The 27,089-nt window shown below is 35.9% G+C and overlaps 1 protein-coding gene across 3 annotated transcripts in view; it reads right to left on the bottom strand.

Annotated features, from left to right (window-relative positions):
• Positions 1-27,089, bottom strand: part of PLEKHA5 (pleckstrin homology domain containing A5) — a 238,983-nt gene that overhangs the window by 67,154 nt on the left and 144,740 nt on the right. For 2 of the 3 annotated variants that reach the window (XM_028119753.2, XM_088025565.1), the window contains exons 7-13: positions 24,727-24,799; positions 18,682-18,782; positions 14,709-14,824; positions 14,398-14,415; positions 10,420-10,887; positions 4,194-4,659; positions 797-880 (exon numbers count right to left, since the gene is read on the bottom strand). In XM_028119753.2, the coding sequence (XP_027975554.2) occupies positions 797-880; positions 4,194-4,659; positions 10,420-10,887; positions 14,398-14,415; positions 14,709-14,824; positions 18,682-18,782; positions 24,727-24,799 (1,326 nt within the window). The remainder of the gene's footprint in view (positions 1-796; positions 881-4,193; positions 4,660-10,419; positions 10,888-14,397; positions 14,416-14,708; positions 14,825-18,681; positions 18,783-24,726; positions 24,800-27,089) is intronic. The other variant, XM_088025566.1, reaches the window with a different exon arrangement.

Here is a 27,089-nt window from a genome sequence, read left to right as displayed (position 1 = left end):
TAAAGGATGAAAGAGGAAATAAAACAATGTCTGCAAAACACATACAACATGAATTTGTTTTGATTCCTTCAGGAGGGGAATTTTAAATGATGAACAACTGTATAAATCCTCAAATCACATCTTTACTAGAACTGAGACTACCTACTAATATTAAAGCACAGATAAAAGAATGCCATTAAAATTAAACGAAGTAATGAAAAGTTGTCCTTTCTCTTTAATGTGAAGAATAATAGGGTCCTGGTGACAGAACTCCTTCCCAATTTGAACATAATACTGAGGATGAAATGATAATGGTAAGTACTTGCTAACACCTCGTGTATTATTATAGTACCTCCCTGCATAAATATGTAAATTGTTTTTTTTTCCCTTCTAAAGTTGTTAATCTACATAAAAATTCATGGGAGAAACTTCTTAAGAGGCCCGTAGTGGGACTACACACACTACACCACCCTGCCTGGATTTGTTCCACTAATCAACTACTCCAACTTCTGTTTTAAGAACAAGGGAATAAACATCCAGTGAAGTAAAGAAACCCACCCAATTTATACAATAAACTTTGAAAATATAATCCTATATTTAGGCATTCAGACATTTAGGGAGAGTATCCAGTCCAACAATGAAATGGTTACATGATCCCAAATTCTTTTGATGAGCATCTCTTTTACAGAAGTAGCAATGGTTTTTCTTTGGGAGGAATCCCTCTAAAAATTCAAACTTAGAAGCTCTGTCAGAGACGTGCTATTGTATGTAGCACATATATAAAACATGACATGGTAAATAAAAACATTGAACTCACCGTTTTGCCTTGGAGGCTCTGGGGACTGATAGACTGTAAAGTCAGGCCAGCCGGCATTGACCTCCTGTCAGGCACATAGACATGCTAGGAAAAGGAAGGTACAATATAGAATCTGTGGTCAATGTCAGTGACGAGAAATCTAAAGTTTACATTACAAAATATCACTTAAAATTTGCTATTACTGCTTATGAAAGTAGATATTAAAAGTTAGTTGTAGAGTGGTATCTGAAACTGCATCAAGGAGCTTTTCATACTGTTACATTAACACCTACTGGTTTACAGGCATACCTAGGAGATAACTGTGGGTTCGGTCCCTGACTAGTATAATTAAGTGGATATTGCAATAAAGCAAGCCAAATGAAATTTTTGGTTTCCCAGTGCATGTTAAAGTTATATTTAAACTATGCTGTTATTAAGTGTGCAAATAGCATTATGTCAAAAAAATGTATATACCTTAATTAAAAGATAGTTTACTGTAAAAAATGCTAACCATCATCTGAGCTTTCAGTGAATCATAATCACTCATCACAGATCACCATAACAAACAGTAATAAAATGGTTTGAAATATTGTGAGAATTACCAAAATGTGACACTGACATGAAGTGAGCAAATGCTGTGGAAAAAGGGCACTGACAGACTTGCTTGATACAGGGTTGGCTGCAAACCTTCAATTTGCAAAAAAAATGCAGTATCTGCAAAGTGCAACAGAACAAGGCATGCCTGTGTTTATGCTTTAAATGAATTTTTTACCCATCTCTGATTCTGTAATATCAAACACTGGTCATGTGGAAAATACTGGTTCAGGGAGTTATGCAGATGTTGCCACATATCAGTATACAGTTATCAGTAACACACATTTGTTAATACCACCACTGATCTTGAAGCACCGGAACGCTGTCAAACTCAGTGGCAGATACAAGATTTCCACAATTCTAATATTTGCTTGAAAGCTCAAATTTGTCATCAGTGACAAATACTGTTAGTTGTTTCCTAGAAGTGACAGGGTAACATTTCACTTTGAGAAGTGTCTGTCAAATACCAGGTCTGAACAACTATAGTTTGTCTGTCATTCGTTCTTTCAAGTAAAAATGGTGTTTCATAAAAAAAGGAGCTAGTTCAGCTTGCAACTCAATCACACAAATCTCTTTCTGTGAGTCAACCGTAATATTAGTTAGTACTTTGGTACGCAAGAGAAATGCCTTAAGCATATTTCCCATTTCATCAAAGAATATTAAAATGATATATAATGAAAGGTCAAGATGGAATATATTTTACTGCTTCATCAAAGGGTTTTTAAAGTGAAACTGCTACTTTATTTCTACTGCAAGTATGTGGTGCCAATACCCACCATTGTTCTTGTGATATCTGAAAATGGAAACACAATGAATAATGCCTGATTGCCATTATAAAATAGTTTTGAGCTTATTTATAGACTCCCTGAAAGGGCCACAGGAACCCTCAGGGAATCCATGGACATACTTTGGGAGCCACGGATCACACCAAGGAAAACGACAGGATAGTTTGAAAAAATTTTTCTGGCAATGTTTAAGAAGTTTTTGGAAAGAGGAACAGTAGACATTAGTTGACTGGTAACTAGATAGAGAGCACACGCTCATTTATATTTGTTGTTGAAACAGATGATAAATTTTGACCAAGACTATGAAAAATACTAATACCAGGAGAACACTTTTCAACCACACACTAATAAATTGTATTACAGCAGATTTGTCTTAAATATTGTTACTATTTATTTTATTTGTTTGTTTGAGACAGAGCGCATATGCACGCGCACAGAAGGAGGGCCAGAGGAAGAGGGACAAAGAGACTCCACACCGAGTGCGGAGCCCCACCTGGGGCTGGGTCTCCTGACCCTGAGATCGTGACCTGAGCCGAAATCAAGAGTTGGGTGTTTCGGGCGCCTGGGTAGCTCAGTCGTTAAGCATCTGCCTTCGGCTCAGGTCATGGTCCCAGGGTCCTGGGGTCGAGTCCCACATCGGGCTCCCTGCTCCGCGGGAAGCCTGCTTCTCCTTCTCCCGCTCCCCCTGCTTGTGTTCCCTCTCTCACTGTGTCTCTGTCAAATAAATAAATAAAATCTTAAAAAAAAAAAAGAGTTGGGTGTTTAACCGACTGAGCCACTGAGGTGCCCTATTATTACGATTTTTTTAAAAATCAAACTTGATTTAGCCTTTGGGTATACAAAGTGTTAAAACATCGAACTTCGTTACCATGGAGTTCAAAGTGAGCCTTTTTTTGTTGTTGTTGAGGCAAACTAAAGCTTCCTCCAAAAAAAAAAAAAAAATCCTGATTGACTTACTCATTTCTACCTAATGCTTATTTATGGAAAAGTCAAACATAAACTTTATGCAATGTTATAACTGAAGGATTCAGTCTGTCACAAGGATAAGAAAAGGTACATTTTAAAATGGTATAAAGCAAAAAAATTCTTTAGAATTAAAAAAGAAAATGACAGATTCTTTTTCTTTAAATGATTTTTTTTTAAAGATTTTATTTTTATTTATTTGACAGAGACAGACACAGCAAGAGAAGGAACACAAGCAGCAAGGGAGGGAGAGGGAAAAGCAGGCTTCCCGCTGAGTAGGGAGCCTGATGTGGGGCTCGATCCCAGGACCCTGGGACCACGACCTGAGCCGAAGGCAGACGCTTAACAACTGAGCCACCCAGGTGCCCCGAAAAACTCTTTTTCATTTTAGGATAGACATTAAAGAAATGGCTGCATGTAGGCTGACTGATCAAAATGACCGCTTTAGTATTATAAAAAGCTAACTAACACAAACCACTCTGAATTCACTCCAAGTAATTTACTAAGCAATGCTTAAACCAACTGCATGTACAAAGTAGATCATGATCTCTATGTATATCTTAATTTTAAAAAAGTATATATACCAGTAAGCATTATTATTCTAATATTAAGTTGGGCATCTAAGGAAGTATTTCAATAAGCCACATATGCAGCTGATTAGAAGATGAGGCTAGCACTTATCTTAGCAAAGAGCAGGATGAGCTTGATATATGAATGCAGGTATGCTGTAAGGGGGCAGGTGTAGAATTTTCAAGTGTGTGAAGAGCCAATAAATATGCAAGTGGTCTTAACCTACATGGAAAGCTGGTGAGATATGCTATCCAGCACAGAAGAATGCATAAAGCATCTGCCACTTCTTTGCTCTTGAGGGACGATGCATTGCAAGCTTAGGTTTTTATATGTGAGATTTTGATACTGCAGATTATTTTTGCTTACTTTTTAAAACAAAAGAGCTGCCTTGCTTACCTGCTCCCTATTTTCTTATCTTTTACATTTAAAAGAAGGAACAGTGTGGCCAGAAACAAAACACAGCCTCCACAAAGTAGTAGTTAGCACAAGCTGAGCAGACATCTTACCTTAGGGTGGTGGGCTCTGTGCCTGTGGTCTACCGTCACATCTGCTCTCTGAATTGGGGAAGATACTTCTGATCTGTATGTTCGTTGAGGGGAGTATCCCTGATAAGCAGCTATTGACCCATGGGAAGGTGATGTGGGAATAGAGTGCATTGTCTGATCAGAGATATTAACCATGGTTTTAGGACTGGTCAAAGTACCATGACGAGGGAGGGTGCTCTGCTTATTATAAAACTGGCGCTGCTGCCACTCGTAAAGCTGCCACATCGTGTCATCTCTCATTGATCTCCGTTTCTCTTCTGCTCCAGGTCCCACTGTTTTGTCATGAGTGGAAGGGGTGATGCTGCAGATACTCTCAGGCCTGGTCTTGCTGTTTCTTGGGAGTGTTCTATAACCTTCTGGATAGCGCGCCATAACCTGTGCTCTGTGGCTTGGCATATTTCTTGGTAATGTTTGGTAAGAAATTACTCTAAAATTAAAAAAAATAATAATTGAAATGTAAAAATGAAGAAGAGAGTTGTTTTCCAGATTCTAAATGAGAGTACATTCCCCCCTCTTCTGGTAAGTAAAATATATATCGGGACTTACTTTTAAAAAGTTGATCATGGGATATAAAATATTAATGAACAGATTTTAACCTTTTTATGAAATTCAGTTTGATGAATTTACTACATTAAGTAAAAAAAAAATCTTTGTTACTTACATAAAAGACTATTCCATACAACATACAGTTTGGTTAAAAAAGGGAAAACACTTATTAGGAAGAATGTCCAAGGTCTAATCTCAAGTCTGTCTCCTTATCTTGTTTTCATTATCAACAGACCCCTAGAATCTTTTCATACATCTCACCAGAACAGGTGAGTGGGAATCACTGTGTAGGAATGGAGTACTGAAGGGTGTGAGCTGAGCCTACATGGCCAAAAGACAGGAAATGAACTACCACAGGTGTGTGTAATTCCTCCATTGCAATGCTTCCTTCATAAAGCATCACTATTTCTGGGAAGAAGTACATCAGTACATTTGTGGTTGGAAGAGAAAATTCCCCTTGATAACTTTTTTTAATTTGAAAAATAAAAATGACTCGAAGCTAAAGCTCAAAACTGAACGTAAAGACAAAAATACTCCAACATAACAATATTTAGGTATACAACTGTAAATCTCAGCAATTTCACGTTTCTAGCATAGAAATGAATATTCCACCTTGGTATAAACATTTGTGGGAGGCTTTTTAAAGCAATCTAAAATTTCCCCATAGACATTAAGCATCTAAAATAAAGTTCTTTTAAAATGCCGTAGTTTTGGATATGGATACATTAGGCATATTACTAAGCAAAAATTATTCCAGTTTCCTAAAATGAAAGAATAAAGTAGAATTTTAGTTTACAATTTTTTTAAAAAAGGCACTGTGATAAAAACACTGCTTTGAATTTATCAAAACTATCCTTTTGCTAACCTCATGCCAGTAGATAAATAAAAAGAATTTTCAAAAAGTCAATTAAAATTTTTAAATAAAGTTAGCATTTGTGTTTCCCCACTATCTTCAGAGGTAGGCATAAGGTGCAATTACAATTCAAATTCTAAATGCAAACACAACCTTTTTAATTAACAGTAACCACAATAAAATCTAGATTTAAAAGATCAATATTGAATCATAAGTATTCATCTTATGCTAGCATCTATATTGGTTGGGCATAAACTTATATCCTAATATAAAATGTAATTCAATAAACCAAATGTGGGAGAGTTGGGGCCCCATAAGCCCAGGTTATCTGACCTCTTCTTTCAATGTTTAGTTAATACTTTTCTTCTGTGTACTGTATTTTCAACACAGAATATATTTTGGAATTGTGCATATATAATTGCATAATATTTTGCTGCCTCCTACTGGATGTTAAAATGCCCAAAAGGTTGGTGATTACATAGACCAGAAAATTTAATGTGTAAGTTACTTGACCATACTCTTCAATCATCTGAGAATCCTTGGCTGACAAGCTGGATGTCAGAGCTGTTTGACCCAAAGACTGTTGTCAGTAACAATGCATACTAATGTACTGCAGTAAGAAAAGACTGCATTGTGATTAGGTATAATGAGCTGGGTGCATTTGAGCTATGAAGTATGGGGAAATAAAAACCCCTGCATAATTTGTGCCCACTAGGGCAATGAAATGATGTTACCTTTACACAAACACCAGAGGTAGTCTCAAATATACCTTTTTGTGGCTTAAAGCACCCACAGAGGGGATAAAGCTGTGAAAACCACAGCAACACAGTGGAAAAAGAGTAAAGTGGAAAAAAGCAGTTGATCCAAAGCCAGGAGGGCCAAGATCCTTGCTCTTACTACTAAGTACAAAGACCTTGGAGTTCATCTGGGACCCAGAGAATGTTAAGAGTGTGTGGTGGGTTTTTTTTGGGGGGGGGTAGTATGTGTTTTGAGAACAGGGTAGGAAAGACCAAGAGCACATAACTCCTTTTAATTTTTTTATTATTTAAAGTAATCTATACACCCAACATGGGCCTTGAACTCATGACCCTGAGATCAAGAGTCCCAGGCTGTACTGACTGAGCCAAATCTGGCAAACTGAAACTTTTGGAGATTTGGTTTTATCATCTATAAGATGATCCAATCACAAAACTATCTTATAGTTCTAAACTCCATGTCTTATTATGTATTTGAAATATTTCCAATTCCTTCAACCATTTCCCTCTAAACTAAATCTCCTTCATCATGCTGGTTGTTCTTCAGCTTCTCAAAGTTTTCACTTGTAACAGGCTTGCTCAAAATTGAACATTGTGCCTCCCCCTCCCCTCCCCCCACAATCCCCACAAGAACTATTGCAAGCAAGGCTAATCATCTGATGCCTTTGGGGCTGGAGTAAAGGAGAAAGGTACCCAGTACTCTGGTATAACCAGCATAAAAGTTCACTTCTTTGCGGCTTTCTTGCCACAAATATTTCCTATTTTTTTCTCTGCTTGGTCTTCCTTCCTTCCTATCCCCACCTTCTCTGTTCACACTAAAGCTAGAAAATGGAAAAAGTCCAGAGTTGGCAACCCCAAGGCAATCTGCTTGGGAAGCACAGAAATAGATTCCATCCTAGAAATTCTGTCCTACTACTAAAGCAATTTACCCCAACATACCTTGATTTGGTCATTCACAAATTCAAGAACTATTATAGAAACCTTAATATGCAAAAGGCTCTGTACTAAGCACTGAACTATATCATAGAAGAATATACTAATAATATAAATATTAACTTTATATGCAGTTTGGAAATATGGGAAAAGATTATTTATAAACATATCAGGATGGGACATACATTGTTAATCTAAAATACTAAAAACTGTCTATAAACTAATGTTTAAATTCCATTTCAGAAAATCTATTGCACTAAACACCCCCCATCAGTGCTCTGAAGCATTCACAATATGTGAGCTGGACCCCCCTCTTGTAGAGAAGTATATGGAACTTGAACTGTTAACATACCATACGATCATTAAGAGGAGGCTAATTAATGATTACAAAGTTTAAAAGGCTCTTCTGCCATCTTTGAAACTACTTTTGAAGAATTTTAATAGAAAGTTAGGTTATTATCAAGTAAATTTATTTTTAGCCCATACACTTTCTAGCATTTTGAGACCTGTTTTTCAAAAACTAGTTTCCTTCAGTGGTTCTCCCCAAAGAAATTCAAATTAAGCAAAGTGTGATTTACTTTTAAGTGAAAGCTTAAGAAATGAACACTGTAAGCTCCTTCATCAGGTTTGGTGCTCCATTCACCAGCAGCTGCCTGTCAAACACCATGAAAACCGTGTCCCTGTGATTCTGCCAGGCAGAACAATGGATTAAGGCACCATGCATCTTAACAGCGCCTGCCACTCACAAAGAAACTTTAAAGCTCTGTTCACAGATGCAGGGATCTACTATTTGATGAAATATTAAACTTTTCTTTCCATCAGAACTTTAAAAGCAAGCCTTTCATAAAGTTTTACAAAATGAATTATACTATGAATAACCGGTAATGCTTCTTTCCACCAATAAAAATTATTTAATTACAAAACATCAACCGTTTTTTAAATTTGAAGTTCATATGATAATGTAGAATTGATCTATCTCAATGATCCAAAGTAGCTTCTAGCCAGTGAATCCAAAGTTGGAGGGGAGAAAAACACAGAGAAAATCTTAGCTCAAAATAAACTTCAGAAGCTGTAGGTCTGCATTCAAAAGAAAGTCACACAGAAAGCCTTTACGTATGTTAATTATAACCATCAAGAAACCCAAAAGTTCTTGAATTCAACTAATATTTATGCTCAACAATTAAAAAAAAACCTAACTTCCAGATGTCTGTCGAACCTCCTTAACTATACAGTTTCAACTGTAAGAAAGTATGAAATCATTGAGGAACGTGATTTAACTAAGAAGTGAGATTTAATTTGCTGGGTAGAGATTCAGCAAATTTTCTGGCTGGGATTTTTATTATTGTTTCCCTGAAAATGGTTACCTTAAGTACTATCAAACATCCGTTCATCCCCACCCCCTCCCCAAACTAACTCTGGCGTCTCTTCAGCCAGAAATTAACAAATATGTCTCACAATTTTCCCTTGGGAAAATCAGAAAAGTGAGTGCTGCGGGTGGAGAAGAAGAAAATGAAAGTGAACATATTGCGGGAGTGTTTTTGCAGTGCTGGTTGAGATAACAAAAAGTGCACCCAGGCCTTTGAGCTGTTCCTGAAAGGAGAGAGACTTTGGCTCACAGCCGCAGACGTCAGCCACGCCAACTGAGCAAACTGGAAGAACGTTCCTATACCTCACAAGTTTCACTGTTAAGTTAATCTTCATTTAACCGAAACACATTAATGTCATTGTTTTGTGGTTTTCTACTACTGAGAAGTAAGAGTCACAATAACTCCTCAGGTAATTCTTCCCACTACATTAAAGTATTTTTAAAATTTTGCATCACTAAATTCCTGCCTAATGATAGCACACTGTTTCTCATTGGTAGGTGCCTGCTTTTCCTCCCTCTCCTCTGGCCTTTATTTTTCATCTCCTTTGCAGGCCCCCACAATCCGCTTGTTCCCTTAAATGTAAATGTTCTTTCAGGTTTTCCTCTAGAATCTTTATTTTATCCAGCCTCCAGCTGAATGAATTTATCTTCTCTCATCCTTCCCTGTAAGTACTTTTGATATAATGATGATGTCCCAAACCTTACTCAAGTCCAGATTTCTCTTGGGAGCTACAGACTACTGGCACCTCAAATTTAACCTGTCCAATCATTTATTACTTTCTCTCTTTCCAAATCTTCTCCATGAGGTTAAAGGCACCAAACCACCCTTGATGATCAGAGGCTTAAAAGCAGGGTTTCATTCTTGATTTTCCCTAACACTCAAACCAGACTGCATGTGTTCAGCTTGCAACACTACCTCTTACTGGCTGTGTCTCTGGACACAGTGTGGAAATTTACTGTGCTTCAACCTCCTCTTTGGGAAATGGGGATAATTGTAGCATCAGGGTTATAGGATTGTGTAAGGACCAGATGAGTCAAACTAGACTAGGACTAGTTTGCAATCAAGCATGTCCAAGCACTCAACTAGTCTTGTCAGTCCTACCTCAAATACACCCCCTTTCTTTCCTTGTTTCACTTACTCCTATAGCTTTTGAACTTTCTCTAATCTGTTCTCCAGATTCTGCAGCTAGACAGATCTTTCTGAAACACCAATGTGAACACATCTCTTCTGGCTTATCTCTCCAGCCTCCTTTCTCCGACACCATCACAGCAGATGCATCTAAGCCATACTGGATTTCTCTGGATTCCTTTTCCTGCTCCCTATCAACTCTGCAGTTTTGTAGATCTAAACCAAGATAAATATGCCACTTTTTTTACATTTCATTTTGTATTTCACTTCCTGCAGAAGGGTTTTCCTGGACCCACAGGTTGTGTTGGTTGTCCCTGTTCTTGTAAGTATCATGTTCTTCCTTCATTTTGTCACAGTATACTGGACTTGTTTATTTAATTTTCTTCTCTACAGGGTAAGGACCTCTTTGAGAAATCTGGACAGAACAATGGGAGACAGAGAAAAAACACTCATGTCTGATTACCACAAAGAAGGGAGACAGAAAGCTATAATGTCTAAAAATGCAATTTAAACTACTATTTTTCAATAGGTGTGTCAGAAACCATCTCCACTGACATGGTGTGAAAGAAATCTGGGTTCAGAACACAGAACAAGAAGACACTTACCCCCTGGTTTCTTCTTCATGGCCCCTCCCCTTCTGGATTTTAATCCACTGTTCCAACTGTTGCATTGAGTTTGTCCTCTGGATGACTCGATCAGCCTCTGTGTGTAAGGGCCCTGTATTTGGGTGATTTACACCTCTAAGATCTGCCAGGCTAACATTGACTGTTTTGTTCTCCGAACTATTCACATTGACTGGCCTATAGTGTCCAGTCTGAGCTGGGCATGTTGACCCGCTCTCATATTCAGATGGCAGAGAATTCAACTTTACGCTATTAATTTTTGTTAAAGGTCTATCTTGACCATTCTTCTGAAATCCATACTTTTCAGCTTCCAATGCCTTTTTCTCTTCATTTTTGCTTATTTCCTTGTTTTTCTGGTTATTTTGGACCTCTGGTTTAATCAGCACTCTATGATTGGGAAAGTTATTGATTTCTTTAGTTGGTGCATTTTCAGATGTAATCTTGTCCACTCTGAAATCAGAGAAGAAAATCATAGTAAATCAGCTGAAACAATGCATGTGTTATTTCTTGGATTCAATCTAGGAAAAATGCAAAATTACGTTTGACTTTATGAAAAAAACTGAAAGGGTCATAGAGGATAAGCCTATATAAATCCCTAATGTTGTGATATGAAAATTCAAGTACAACATCAGAATGCATAAATAGAAAGAAGGTGGGGGGAAGAAAACATAAAATACACAGTGTATAAAGCACTGAAGGATAAAAAGTGATGAGTGTCCCCGTTAGAAATCTGGAAATAAAGCAAATTAGGATTACCCTTTGAGAGTAAAACCACAAAATCCACACTTAAAGGACCACAGCAGCTAGTCATTTGAAATAAACAACGTGGCTTCCAGCCAGGAGGGTTTAACTCATCTTGAGACAAACATGAGTCTGGTTTGTGGAAATGGCTACACCAAGAAATTATAGTCTGATGCTGTCGAAGATCTGCACCATATGACTTACTAGTGTGTTTGCATTCAAGAGGACCTGATTTTTGGTTAAGGGCTCTCACAGCCAGACTGTGTGTGTTCAGCTTGCAGCTCTACCTCTTACTGGCTGTGTCTCTGGACAAGGTGTGGAAATTTATTGTGCTTCAACCTTCCTCTTTGGTAAATGGGGGTAATTGTAGCACCAGGGTTATAGGATTGTGTGAGGACCAGATGAGTATATCAGCGGCTGCCACACACTTTATTACTATTATCATTCTATCTTATCACACAATTTTGAATTAGAATGTGGCATTCCGTGTCCATCTCCCCAATGGAAGAATGTACTGCTTAATAGTACGTGACCGGGCCACCAGTTTTATTGCTCACCATTCCAGTCATTTTACCTAGGTCTTTTTGATGAGAATCAGCTTCTCTGAGACCAATCACTTCCAGACTCTGACAAGACCAAGCTGAGTGTCTGAACCTGCACGAAATCGCCAAGATCGTGCCATGCTGGGAGGCCTTTCCGGAATTGGCCAACCGTTCACATTTCAATATGTACTAATGCTCCTATGGGATCCTAATGTGGTACTGCTGCCAGTGTTAGTGACGAGTGGGAAATATATAACTCGCACATATACAGTATAGATAGTTTAGAATATGATGAGTGAGGAAAACAATGGAAGGAAAGGTGACTACTTTTTGTAAATTTGTGTATGATCCATATATTTAGGTTGGATATAACTCATAGCTTGTAGATTGGAAACCATATTAGACACTGAGAAAGTTTACTAAGATATGCTATGGAGTTTCTTTCTCTTAAAAGATAAAAGATTTACACTAAAAGCACATTTATCCTTATTAAATTCTAGGAGTGAAAGAGTGGATTTAACACAGAATATTACATACCTGAAAAAAAATTTTTTTTATCTGAAAAAGAATTTTAAACTTAGTTACCTCTAGTTAATTAAAGCTATTATTTTATTTTTTTATTTTATTTTTTTTAAAGATTTTATTTATTTATTTGACAGAGAGAGACATAGCGAGAGCAGGAGCACAAGCAGGGGGAGTCGGAGAGGGAGAAGCAGGCTTCCTGCAGAGCAGGGAGCCTGATGTGGGACTCGATCCCAGGACCCTGGGATCATGACTGAGCCAAAGGCAGACGCTTAACGACTGAGCCACCCAGGGGCCCTAAAGCTATTATTTTAAATTAGAACAGCATTGCCTTTTTTATCTTGATTTTTCCAAAGACTTATCATTTAAGAAATGTAATAAAAAAAGACATATATACTGACTTTTCAAATGGGAACAAGCGAATTTAAATGAAATGAACTATCTAGTTAAAAGCTAGATGTTTTATCTCTTAGGTGATATGCTCTGATAAATATCTGTTAAGTATTCTAGCCATACAGGAAAGAGAGCCCATTACCTTAAAACCAAGCAAACAAAATCTCCCTGTACTTATGAAATATTACCATAATTAGGTTCCTTCAGTTTGGGAAATATTAAGTGAGACCAACAAGGCGGGATAAAAATGCCAGCAGCGAGAAGTAGAACAAAAGACATAATTCCTACAGGATAATGGTGACATCAGGCTGGGCACATGGTTGGTCTTCAGTAATTTCTGGCTGAGTAAATTTTATCAACACAACATGCTAAAAATTATTACAGGCACATAATCAACTAAGAGCTTGTCAGAAGTCCAACCAAAATACTATCATTTTTATCACCCTAAATTATGAGTAATTATCAGTTTCTAGAGTGGAAAATTAAGAAAAAAATTGAAGTTGAAATTCTGAGATAAGGAAAACATACAATATGAGATTATCTGGAAATCATATATTTAAATTATGACACTGATTTCTTTATTTTAAATAGTTTCTTGAAAATTTTACTCTAAGGTTAAAATTATCTTAAGATTTTCAGTTAATTCTTTTCACCTACACATTTTCCCTAGCTATCTGTGTTAATCATCTCCTCTTTATGTCCATTTGGGTAATTATTTTTTTTTAAAGTAAACTCTACACCCATACACGGGGCTTGAACTCATGACCCTGAGATCAAGACTCCCATGCAGCACCACCAATTGAGCCAGCCAGGCAACCCCCATTTGGATAATTTTTACACATGAAATTCCAAAAGCAAATTTTCCTTTTATTAGCTTTCAACTTAGAATATGCAACTGGTTGAGTTTTTTTTTTTTTTTTTAATAGGTGTCCTAGTGTTTAATCTGGGTCTTCCTTTCTTTTCTCTCCTTTTTCCTAGCTCTAATGACCAGTGATTGGTTAAGTTGATTTGAACCTGATATTGAAAAAAAATAAACACAAATATATTTATATAGCATCAACTTCATTCAGTCTTTTAACCAGTCAAAAGACTTTATTAATATGTACACTAACCCTCCTCCCCATCAAAACTAAAGATTTATATTGTAACAGCCCCCTAATTCCCTGAGAAGAGAGAAAAAAGACCAAGCATGCAAGTAAGCATCTTCCTTGTATAAGATATATGCTCAATTGCTGCTGACTGGAAAAGAACTTAATTGTGTCACAGATTTTTCTTCAAATTACAGGAATACAATTTTTTTAAAGCACATTATTCAGCTGCTATTTAAGTCGTTTTATAAACAGATTTCCTCTCACTAGTTCTTAACATAGTTCATTATTAAAATGATTTAGATGTTCAAACAGAGAAAAAGAAATCACAGATCAATTTTAGTAGTACATATTTATATTATCAAGGACTCTGAGTACTGAAGTTTCAAAAGAAAGAAGGTAGAATTCATCAAGAAATAGACATATTTAGAAATGATCTTAATGAGTTGTTTTCTGGAGACATTTATCATAAAACCATCAGAATTAACCAGCAAATGCTGAAGAAATGAAACTCATCAAAATTTTTTATTTCTATTTATTACACTCCAAAAACATACAACATAATATAAAAGCACAATAAAATTAATTTCATGAATATAAATTCTATTTGAGGATTTAGGCCTTAAAAACACTGTCTTGTGCAGGTTTAAGATAACAATTAAAAATGTACTTACCGGAAATTAAAGGTAATTCTGTAAGAAGAAAGAATATTCAGTTTGAATGTTAGGATTCTGTATTCACCTCAGTACACTGATAGGTGAAAATGAATAGAGGAAATGTGGAATAAAAATGCAGGTGGTATCTCAAATTAACTAAAGGTGTGTTAATTTAATACAGAATATGAATTAATCCTTGCTTTCTGAGGAAGAAATGATTTCATATCATGACTAATAAAATGATATGTACTATGATAACGATATATACTTGCAGGGCGTGGATTAAAATGTAAGTGACAATCACCATTATTTTCCCTACAAGCCTTTACCTTTTCACAGGTTCTGTCTGTACTAGGGCAGCATCTAACATGGCTTTCATCCACAACTCCATTTCCTTTCCTGTATCAGTGCAGAAATAATAGGTCCGCATGTTTGGATGGGCTGCCTGATTGAAAATGACAGGATCATTGTAGACAGATACACGGGATCTGTAAGAGAAAAAGAAAGACAGTTAAGTGGTTCCCTACATGGATCATTACTATCAACTTTCAAAGAAAGCAGACTTGGCTTATACCTAGTTACAGAAATGACTGACTTAAAATAAATTCAATCTTGAAAAAATATAAATATTAAAATGTCCTCCCAACATTGCCATTTTTCCTTTGAAAATCAAAACGAGGAAAAAAGGTGTATGGGAAGGAAAGGAGGTAAGAAATGAAGTCCCTTGTCATACCTCCTTGCCATGCCTGTTCCATGTATACACCCCTAGCAATTTCCATTTACTACAATTCACACCTCTTTATTCAAGAATGTTCCATAAAAATAGAACTATCAAACAATCCAGCAAATCCCCTTCTTATTCAAAGAAGAAAACACCAATTCAAAGAGAAATATGCATTGGTGGCTCAGTTGGTTAAGCATCTGACTCTTGGTTTTGGCTTGGGTGGTGATCTTGGGGTCATGGGATGAAGTCTGGCATCGAGCACCATGTTGGGTGTGGAGCCTGCTTGGGATTCTCTCTCTCTCTCCGTTTGCCCCTCCCCCTGCTTGTGCGAGTGCTCTCTCTCTCTCTCTCATAGATATATAAACTCTTTAAAGACAAAACAAAAAAGAGATATATACACCCCCACTGCAGCATTATTTACAATAGCCAAGATACGGAAGCAACATAAGTGTCCGTTGATAGATGAATGGATAAAGCAGATGTGGCAGATAAACACAGACACACACACTGGAATACTACTTAGCCATAAAAAAGAAATGGAATCTTGCAATGACATGGATAGACCTGGAGGGTATGATGCCAAGTATTACAAGTCTGACAGAAAAAGACAAATATTGTCTGATTGTACTAATATGTGGAACCTAAAAAACAAAACAAATGAACAAACAAAACAAAACAGAAACAGACTCAAAGATATAGGGAACAAACTTTTGGTTACCAGATGCAGGAGGGATTGGAGGGTAGGCGAAAAAAAAGTGAAGAGGATTAAGAGGTACAAACTTCCAGTTATAACATAACTAAGTCACAGGGATATAATATACAGCATAGGGATACAGTCAATAATACTGTAACAACTGCACGGTGACAGATGGTAAGTAGACTTACTGTGAGGATTCTTTCATAATATATAAAGATATCAAATCATTATGATGTACACCTGAAACTAATTGTATGTCAATTATACTTCAATAAAAAAAGAATGTTCTAGAGCAACCAGCAATAAAATTAATAGAAATGTACATGTCATAGTATTTCCCCTTTGTGTTAGCAATTTCTTTAGTCTTCAAAAGGTGCTGCTGTGAAAGCATTTTGTTTAATCCTCATAGACATCTACACACAAAAATAAAAGATTTATAAATGATCCAAACTGGTATTTCCCTTTTGCTTTTCATCTCAAGTGTCAGAGTTAAAAAAATGTAAATGTTTTGGGTTTGAGGAAGGCCTATGTAAATGGTAAGTGGGTTTTTATTTTTATAGTGGTTCAATCTGCCTCTGTTCCTGAGAAATGGAAGAAAAATGAAATAAAGGCATCAATGAGGGACTGCTATCCCAGGTGTGAGCACTGAGAGCTCAGCTTAGCACGTGGGCTAATGGGGCAAAGAAGGACAGCAGTAGTAGCTGTATCAAAGTAGAAAAAAAGGCCAAGGTAGAGAATTCTGTGGAGGAAACATTCTTAATTTCCATGCAAAAATGCCTGTGACAGTTTCCTATCATACACGGAAAGACAAAGAAAAACAAACAAAGGCTATTTCAGCATACAGTGAGGTAAAGGAGAGTATGAAGTACAGAGTTAGTCCGCTAAATATAAAAATTGGAGAGGAATAAATCTGGAGCCACACACTTTACTCCGAAATCTTGACTATCTGCTTTGTTTACAGTGTCAAATTAGCTTTTTCTAAAAATTTCTTTCAGAAAGAATTAAGACAGAAATAAATTCAACGAACACAGCGGTCCAAGCAACGACATAAGCAACAAATCTCACTTGACCTTGTTGGAGATATAGTTTTATATCTAAAACTATTATGGAAACAATTTAATAGAAACAGCTCAAATGCTACGTGTTGTTAAAATGATTAAAGGCACGGCAAAGTATCCCTGGACTGCCTGAATCGGGCTTTAGAGAAATGAATGAAAGACCACTGTCCACATCTGTGATCAAGGGAAGGAACATGGGGCTAGTGCTAAGAAGCTCGAGGTACAGCCGTGACTCCTTGCTAACAAACCACACCCATGCTTGCCAGGGGTCAAGCAGAAATAGTTGCTAGATGATGATGGAGTCTGCTCTCTAGCTTTAAGTTCCACAATTGTCCATGAAGTTTCTACTCACCATTGTGATAAGCAGTAGTCTCAATGTCAAAAGTGGCTCATAAATTTGGAGGAAACAAACATTGCAAAAGAGAGAATTTGAGAGAGAAATTACTCTCCTTGTTAACAAGTAAAATAAAATTAATATCAAACCAAATAATTACAGAGAAAATATACTTAACATGCATGGTCACTGTTACTGTGATTTCAACATTCTAATATTTAAGAGTCTAAGAATCCAGCAAAAGGTCCTACAAAGAGTACATTCAATGAACTTTTGCCAAATTGATGAGCAAACACAAAAATTGAATTCAAGATCAAATAACAGTATCATACAGTCTTACACGTGGAAGTAACTTTTATCACATTATTATTTTAAGTTAACAGTATTAAATTTTGTTACAGCATCATCAGTACTTAATTCTGTTTCTCTGGTTCACATTGTTAATACAATTTATTGAAATTTCATGCCTTTCCCTTCTTACCCACAGTGTCTGCTCAGACATCACCTTCTCCTTGAGGCCATCCATCACCCCACCCCCATTCTAACTTTCCTGCTTTTTTCTTCCACAGTTAATGATGCAATACGTTAATTAGCAAAAGTTGTAAATCAGCTGCAGTCCTGAGTATTCTTTAAAAAAGTGGATGGGCAGTGAAAATGGAATCAATTTTCTAGGGGTGTAAACATTTTCACTGTTAAATTACAGCATGTGTTACCCTTCCTTTTCCCCTTTCCCTTCAAATGAAATTTTTACATCAAACCTTTCAGAGTTGTTAATTTAAAACTGACTTAAAAAAATAGGTGACCTCTAAAATTTATTTTAGCCACAGCCATAAAGCAAAGAATGCAGTAGGGCTTTTGAAAACAAAAATAACCAAGTTATCATTAAAGTGGCCTTTAACTTGAGGTATTTCACAAACCAGAATATCAGAAGTGGGTGGGTATTGTTAGTCAGAGGAGGGGGGCTCAGGTCTGCTTGGATTTAATACTTTTTAATGTCTCAACATCAATATTATCTCAAAAGTACCCAATGTTCATTATGTACTTAGACCCAAGAACATCTTTGCAAATATTCTCTAAGATCATAAATGTACATATGTTAAAAAACCACAGTTGTTATCTCTTACAGTACTCTTCCCCCAAATTTATTATGAAAAAATTCAAACATACAGTAACCTTTAAAGAACAGTACAGTGATTGCCAGGACACCTACAGCTATAGTTACCAATTATTAGCATTTTCACATATTTGCTTTATCTAAAATCATTCTGAAGTACAGACATAAAGATGCTTGGCCCTTAGATATTTGAGAACATGCTTCCTAATTAAAAGGGTCATTCTCCTACTCAACCTTAAGACTATTGACTTATTTTAAAAATAAAAATGACCATCACTAAAATATCTTTTTGTAATTATCTATGGGTCAATATCCATCTTTTAAATCAGGGCAAGATTCAAATACAGAATTAAAATAGTATGGCTATTTCCTTACCTTAAAAGCGTATTTGCGATTAATGTGATCCTCAGAGGTAAGCATAGCTATTTGAAAACTAGGTAATAGTATGCTTCCCAGGATACCCTCTTCTTTCTCATCTAAGACATAATTGAACATCTGATTAGCATTTTAAATGTTCTCATGAAGCAGAATAAATTTTCTCAAAATTTATTTTGATAAAATCAAAAGGTTCTTATATATAAATGAACTGGACTCATGTGTCGTTTAGATAGTTCTTTATAAGGTTTTAAAGGAAATATTAAATAGCACAAGTGTATATACTTCTTCACTTTCATAAGCTTCCCCATCCTAAGCAAATCAGAAATGGTTCTCACACATCAGAAAAATGTCAATTAGACATAAAAACAGTATACATTTGTTTGGCATATATACCACATTCTACAAACCTCTTCACATGTGATTCATTGAAAATATATTAGCATATAAGTAACAACACAGAAACCTTACAAAGTCAATCTACCCACATTTCTGGTAGGATTTAAATGCCCAACCATTTCAAGCCAAGACAAACACGCAGCTCACTTGCTCATGCCCTCCAGTCTGGCTCAAATGTCTCATTATAAAGCCTTCCTGGACCACACTATTTTTAACTGCTTCTCATCCCAACCCAACCCAGAGCCCTGTCTTCTCTTTCTGGAACTTTACTGCCCCTACCTCCTCAATACCTTAGACATACTATTTGCTTTATTATGTATTTATCAACTCTCTCTCCCCTCTAGAATGTCAACTGAACGAAGACATTTAGAATGACAGTAGATGCTAAAAAACATTTGAATAAATATACATTTTAAACTATGCTGTAAGAATTATATGATTTTTAAAACATATAGCTGTGGTTAGCTTTTACTAGTCATTCTGATACACAACAAAGTTATGGGAATAAATTACAGACCTACAAGGCAAAGCAAATAAAACACACCCAGGAGAATGATAAAACATTAATCTTGGCACAGTATAGATTCACATTATTAACTTGCTGCTTGGGGGCAGAGATGTTTATGAAACTCGAAATATATAGTTCATTGTTAGAAACCCATAAGACAACTTAATTAAGCTGTACATTAGGCTGATGAACTCAGCAATGAGAAAAACCATAAATGAGAAATAATTCCTTTTATTATGCTTGCCATGTTTTTTTATTATCATAAACTTAACAAGGAATTTTATTTTTCCCTCATTTCTAATATATATGGTGAAACTTCCAAAAGAAAGTTGCATTCAACAGAGGTTATTTCTGTAGCTTTTCTCATAAGGCTACAAAATTCTGCCTCTTACTATACTAATAAATGGAAAGAATGAACACAAGCGCAGATTTAGTCTAAAAGGTAAAAAAAAAAAGAGGTAGAAAGCAGTCATCAATTATGAGAATATGACAATTTAAAAGATGAGTCACATTCTATTTTAAATCCAATTTTGTTTATATAAAGCATATAATCAGAAACCGCTCATGAAGTCATCTTTATTAAAAGATCATTTTTATCAAATAATACATTCTCTTATGTTGCATTACTGGAAATGGTGACTTTTCCTAAAGTTCTTTCAGAATATGCACAGGCACTATGGCATAGGCTGATTTCACTGGATCACCATGAATGGTTTCCCAGATGGACACTAGCAGCTATGAGATCTTGGCAAGTTATCAATGCTGGGTATCTCAGTTTCATCAACCATAAAACTGAGGAAAACAGGGCTTACTGCAAAGGACTGTTGTGAGGCTTAAATGAGCTACCAGACATGAAGAACTCAATAATGCACTCAGCCCATTTGAAGTGTTCAATAAATACTGCCCTTATTATATAAAACTAAGGGCACTGCATATATAAAAAATCTTCATCTTTTGTCAAATGACTATCCTAAGAGTTTTTCACTAGATTCTTCAAATGTTCCTAATCATGACATTCTTCTTTTTAGTTCTGTCAAGCCTGACCTAAGTAACTGTCTTTTACCTAAAGGGCTTCATACACTGACAAGCAAAGAGTGGGTACTGACTATCTGTAGAATGAACAAACTCTCCAGGGGGGGTGAGCTGGACCTTTGTTAGACTGGATGATAGCCCAACTCCCTCTGTCCCAACATACTTCCTTCCCTTTCCTGCAGGTATAATGGTCCCCTGAACACTCCCCAATGAGCCTCTTGCACATTAACCTCCATCACAGAGCTCGTGTCCTGGGGAACATAACCTGGGACAAGAACCATAAGAATCTCAACATTGATTAGATTCAAGTTAACATTTTAGACTCCCCACTTCTACTTCAGCTTTAAAGATGTTTGGGTAAAAGACAAAAAACACATATATAATTACAGCTGGGTACATAAGTTACAGACTGGAATATTATTACTAATTATTATTACCTAGAATACTTCAATACTTTGTTAATTGGTCTCCTGGCTTGTAGTTCAAGTGCTAGGGTGATTTTTCTAAAATGTGCATATGATCCTATTATTATTCTTGCATTTAAGATTTAAGAGTTAAAACTCATTAGGATGGTAAACAAATGACTTTTGTGCCTCAATCTACTTTTTAGCCTTTACTCCTGCTATGTCTGCAGGCATAACTTTCATTCCAGCAACATAAGCCCCATGTGCAATTTTACAAATATGCCATCCTCACACATGCTTTGAACATGCTAAGTCCACTGTCTAGTGGACTTACCCTTCTTTCCTAATTCTTTCCTTGTACATCTGGTTAACACTCATTCAACATAACTGAATACTATGACAGTCTTTCTTAGACTCCTTTAGCTAACCTGTGAGTTCCATGAAGAGAGGAGTTTATATTGTTCACTTCTGTATCTTACTACCTAATAATATATCTGGTATACCAAAAGTGCTCACTGCTAGCTACCACCTTACTCCGAGCCATTATCATTTCTACCTAATAACCCCTAACTAGTCTCTGCTTCTTTCCTTCCTCCTTATAATCCATTTTCTAAGAGCAGCTTGAGTAAGCTTTCCACAATGTAAATCAAAGCATATCATTCGTATACTGAAAAACATCCCACTGTTTCCTTACGGTATTTACAGTAGAATCGAAATTCTAGTAGAGTCTGACATTGGTGCAATCTTCATTCCTCCCACCTGCCTCCCTATTGCTAGTCCTCCAGCTGTGTACAACGGTTTCCTTCTGCTCCTTCAATGTTCCACTTTCCTAACGTCAGAGCCTTTGCACTATTGCTCCCCCTGCCTGAACATTATACTCACTCTGGCTCTTCATCATCATTTAGACCTCGCTATCTAAAACGTCTGCTCAGAGAACTGATCCAAAGAAATCTTTCCTCCATGCGTGTCTTTCATATGATGACCTTATTTTTCTAAAAGGACTTATCATCATCTTTTTTATTTATCTGAATTTATTTACTGTCTCCCTGATTCCTCTAGAATGAAGCTTCATGAGAGCTTTCTTTCACTGTTTTGACAGCACCTGGAATGAAGCAGGTCCTGCTCAATAAATATTTGTTGAATGAATTAAGTCCCATAATAAGTTTTGTCAGCAGACTGTAAAATAGAGCAATCTCAGTGTTCTGTCATAATATGCCCGCTACTTTGCAAAGAACAGTGGGAACTGAGCTTCCATCTGGTATTGGCTGCTAACCTATTATAAAAAATAGCAAATCACTTATTTTGTCTTACTTTCCATATCTGTGAAATGTGGACTGATTTGTCAAAAAATTCTGACAGTGCACTGTGTATGTCACTATACTAGACACTTGGAAAGATACAGAAGAAATGAATGGAGCTGCTGTATTCAGGCCGTTAAGAGAAGAGACCTGTGTAAGGAAAAAACCTGTGGTTAAGAGAAGTGCGTATGTATAAATCCTGGCTCTGACACTTGCTAGTTGTGAGACCTCAGGCAAGCAATATGACCTCACTCTCCTTTAGGGTCCTCTTGTGTGAACAGGCGAAGTAAGACTTCCTACCTTGTTAAATGGCTATAAAGAAGAGATGAAATAGATCATCTATGTTACATGCTCAACATACAGTAAATGCTCAAAAAAATGCAAGGTATTATAATCATCTCACTAAAGTCTGGTAGTTTTTATTTCAAATATGACAATTCCTGTTGATAAAATAGTGAAAGTGTATAATATCATCTACTCATTTCCAACCACCAAAAGTGCAAAAGTGAGTTAAGTGATATTCCCTTTTTATATTTTCTTCTTTTTTACATTGCTTCTGTCTGGCAAACCATACTAAAATTAATAAATATATTAGGTGTAAAATGCATATGGTTAATAATAATATGGAATCTCATATTCAACATGGCTTCTGAACTCAACATTTACATTTTTAAAATTAGGTTAAAAGTTTTTCTATTTTAGTAATAGTCATAAGCAGTACCTTTCCATGAGCAACGATAGCAAGTTATAAGGAATTCAGTGTTCTTTTTGTTGTAAATTAACATTAAGGAATTTTATATGAGAATAGTAATAAATATTTTCTTGTTCTTATTTAAAGCTCTAAGTAGACTATAAATAAACTGCAAAAGAGAGAACTACAAACTGTAAGCTTAAAAATAATGCCTGAGTTATATATAACTCCTGACTTTCTGAAAGAGTGGGAAAACCTTTAAGGGAAATTGCAGAGTATGGTTGGTACTTAAACTAAAGATAATATCAAACCTGCTGCCTGACCAACATCTCTATGACAAAATGAAATTTTATAGGTTTGGTTAATTCCGACTCAGCAATGCTTCTCAACCATAGTTTGCAGTGGGGGAAAAATAGATGAATACAATTCTAGTAATTTCTAATTTGAAGGTTAACATGCATTACATTGCTCTGACAGATGACCACAGAATTTCATCACACTCTTTTGGTATAATCACAAATTTTAAAGTTGTTAATCAGTTCTAAAATCCTGTTATAGTTTGTGAAATACTTATCTAGAAAAGTTATAAATTATTAAACACGCTTTGACAATCTAATCCTTTAGTGACTGTTTCCAACTGGACTTTAAAAGTAGGAAAGAAAGAGCTACTGTCCAGATTAATGATTTTATATTACAGCCGAAGCAGACTTTTCTTTGCTAGGTACCAAACATGTAGTATCTAACAGATCCATACAAGCACAGAGCACAGACTTCTCTGGACTTTGCTTTAAAATTGTATTAATCAATAACTTACTAACAAGAAAACATATTTAAAAAAGGAGTTTATGATATCCATATAGGAGAAATGAAGACCATTATCCCATACCTAAGATAATACCTTTATTTCCTCTACACCAACATTAACGGCCTGGTATATATCCTTTACACAATTTTCTCCATGTTTCAGGGAGGCTGTCATTGTTTTAAAAAAGAGGCGGGGCAAGGAGGGTGGAGATCATAATAAGTACATTTCTTTGCACTTTAAAAAAAAATTTGCCAATATATCAGAGTAATCTCTGATACTCTCAAGACATTTACTGGGGAGTGTGTTCAATGAATCAATAGCTGGATCTAACAAAGCTGACACATAAAAAGAATCTCAACAAACTAATGACTTTTATCTAGTAGGCACTGAATTCAAGGATAACATTACAGAGTGAAGATTCATATGTTATTTACATAAAACAAATAAGATTAACACAAACTATAGAAACCAGACCAAAACTCAAGACTAATCTGCTTGAAGCACTATACTGCCTTCAGTCCTACCTCAATTACTCAGTATTATATATGGATGAAGAAAAGGTTTTCTGGATACGGTTTGTTGATAATAAAACAGCCAAAGAACTGTAATGATTTTTTCTTTAAAAAAGCATCCATGGGGCACCTGGGTGGCTCAGTCATTAAGCGTCTGCCTTCGGCTCAGGTCATGGTCCCAGGGTCCTGGGATCGAGCCCCGCATCGGGCTCCCTGCTCAGCGGGAAGCCTGCTTCTCCCTCTCCCACTCCCCCTGCTTGTGTTCCCTCTCACGCTGTCAAATAAATAAATAAAATCTCAAAAAAAATTAAAAAATAAATAAAAAAGCATCCACTATTTGACACATTCTGTTGCAGTTATGAAATAATACGCTAAGACAGTTTACGGGAAGCTCACCTCTGTAATAAAAGAGGCAGAGGTCGGAAAGCACGAACCAGCGTTTCTTCCACAGCTTCATGCCGGTACTGTCCTAAATTAAACCAGCATATTAAAGGTTTTTTTTTTTTTTCATTTCAGAAAATTCAAATTCATTCCTGATGCATTTATTTAAACTAAGTTTTTAAGACAAGATGTATTAGATATAGGCTGGACAGAAACCTAACTAAAAAGCCAAAATATGGAGGACCTTTTCTAGAGACTTGGATCACATGAACATGAAGATATTCTCAAGTATACAGGTTTCTGAAGAGTAATACTCTCACGTGAAAAATACTTTTGACGCAATCTGATTCGGCTTCCTATTTGTAAGCAATTTGAAATTCACTTTTCTGAACACACATGTCTGCTAACATGAGGATGATGTAACTATGCAGCATTGTGGGTACTCTGGTAAACCAGATTTAATAAGTATGTTAATCTTCAACAATAAGAAAAATATGTGATTTGAAATTGTCCCAAAGGTAATGTGATTTAAAATGACTGTGAATAAAGGAAACTTAGCATACAAATACATTTCACAAACATTTGTTCTTCTTACATGTACAGTTTGGGTCTTGCTCATCCTGCAAAAGAGAGTGCCTCTGTGGCAGCTTCTTCTAAGTAATTCAGTTTATAAAAATACCAAGCTCAAATAAAATTACAATTTTAGTAAAAATTACCTTCCCCCATGCAATAAGGCAAAACTGCAAGAGAAAATGAAACACACACACACACACACACACAAATGCAAAAAAGAGGCCAGTTTGGATATGCGTTAATATTTCTTATTTATTTCTAGTTGTAACCACCTAAAAATGACTTCAGAACTATATATAGGTAAAAATCTCAAAACAAAACATTTGTCCTTAAAATTGACAGTTACACCAAAGGACCAAAAAAAAAAATCTTTTTAATGGTATATGGTATTTTCAGTTTCCTAGTAATATTCTTTAATACAAATAATTAAAAAATTTAGACTTTTAAGTGACTCTGCAAACAAACTCTCTATAAGTCACACACCTATTATAAAATAAACACTCATGGTAGAGAAACTGGTTGGTAACACTTTTCCAATACAAATTAATCAAGGCATCAAGAAATGAGAACAAAAATCATTTTAAAGAACTCCCATATCCTCTATTAGGCTCAATATTATGCTAAGCTATGTGAACATAATTTGGACTCATTAGAAAGACTACTTTAAAAAAAAAATCTTTCAGGGGCACCCAGGTGGCTCAGTTGGTTAAGCTGCTGCCTTCGGCTCAGGTCATGATTACGGGCTCCTGGAACCCTGGAATTGAGCCCTGTATCACAGGCTCCCTGCTCAGCGGGGAGTCTGCTTCTCCTTCTCCTAGCTGCCCACCCCCCACCTGTGCCCTCTCTCCTGCACACTCTCTCAAATAAATAAATAAATAAATAAATAAATAAATAAAACCTTTAAAAAAAATCTTTCAGCTTGGATAAGTTTAAATGTCAGTTAAAATATACAGGATTTTAAAATAAAAATTAAAAATTGATATTCAGGTTATATACTCAATCAACTCAGTGGACACTGGCAAAACTAATTTGCTTGAATGATTGGGAATTCTCTGGATTTTAAGAGGGCCTTCTCTCGGTATGTGTTTAGCTGTCATCCCAACTTTCAGATGGAACAATGAACGTTTCATAACAATTTCATTATGAATTTTAATTACTATAATTATTAGGTAATCTGAAAGCAATTAGCAATATTTGACCGAATAACTAGCACCATCAATGACCTAATATTTAACTTGCTTTGTATCATCTATGTACATGTAGAATCAGAGATAGAGCAAAGACAAAGGTCTTGAGTGCCTAGTACATCATCTCAGTTATCTGGTGGTCACTTGGAAACCCAGCTGCAAACCAGAAAGTAAAAAAGAAAACAGCCTCCAAGCAGTCAAAACAGATGTCGGAAAGTCCAATGTACATGCACCCTTACTAATTCTCAAAGTAATGGCAAGGTTCCAAAAAAGCTTAGTTAACCAGGTTTTCCAAACAACAATACAATATACACCCCCAACTTATTAGGGTGTCTGAGACTGAACCATGCTGAGAGAGTAGCCTTGAGAGCCTAAAAGCAAAAATTTGAGAAAAATCTGAAAAATCTCAATTATGATCAGATTTCTCTGTAAATTAAAGCAAAGAAGTATGTAATTGTACATTTAATGATTTTTATATGAATAGAAAAATGAACAATACCTCTGTATGTTTTCTTCCCCCATTTAAAAAATGTTTCTGCCTGGATAAATTTAGCATATTATTGCTAACATTTTCATGCAGCGTATGTTTAATTTCAAATCCAGAAATACCTATAACAA

Source organism: Eumetopias jubatus, unplaced genomic scaffold (genome assembly GCF_037043125.1).
Source record: "Eumetopias jubatus isolate StellerSeaLion01/CBP00866 unplaced genomic scaffold, mEumJub1_p1.0 scaffold_8, whole genome shotgun sequence".
Taxonomy (NCBI): domain Eukaryota; kingdom Metazoa; phylum Chordata; class Mammalia; order Carnivora; family Otariidae; genus Eumetopias; species Eumetopias jubatus.
The sequence above is the reverse complement of the archived record's forward strand: the minus strand, read 5'-3'. Positions and strand labels throughout refer to the sequence as shown.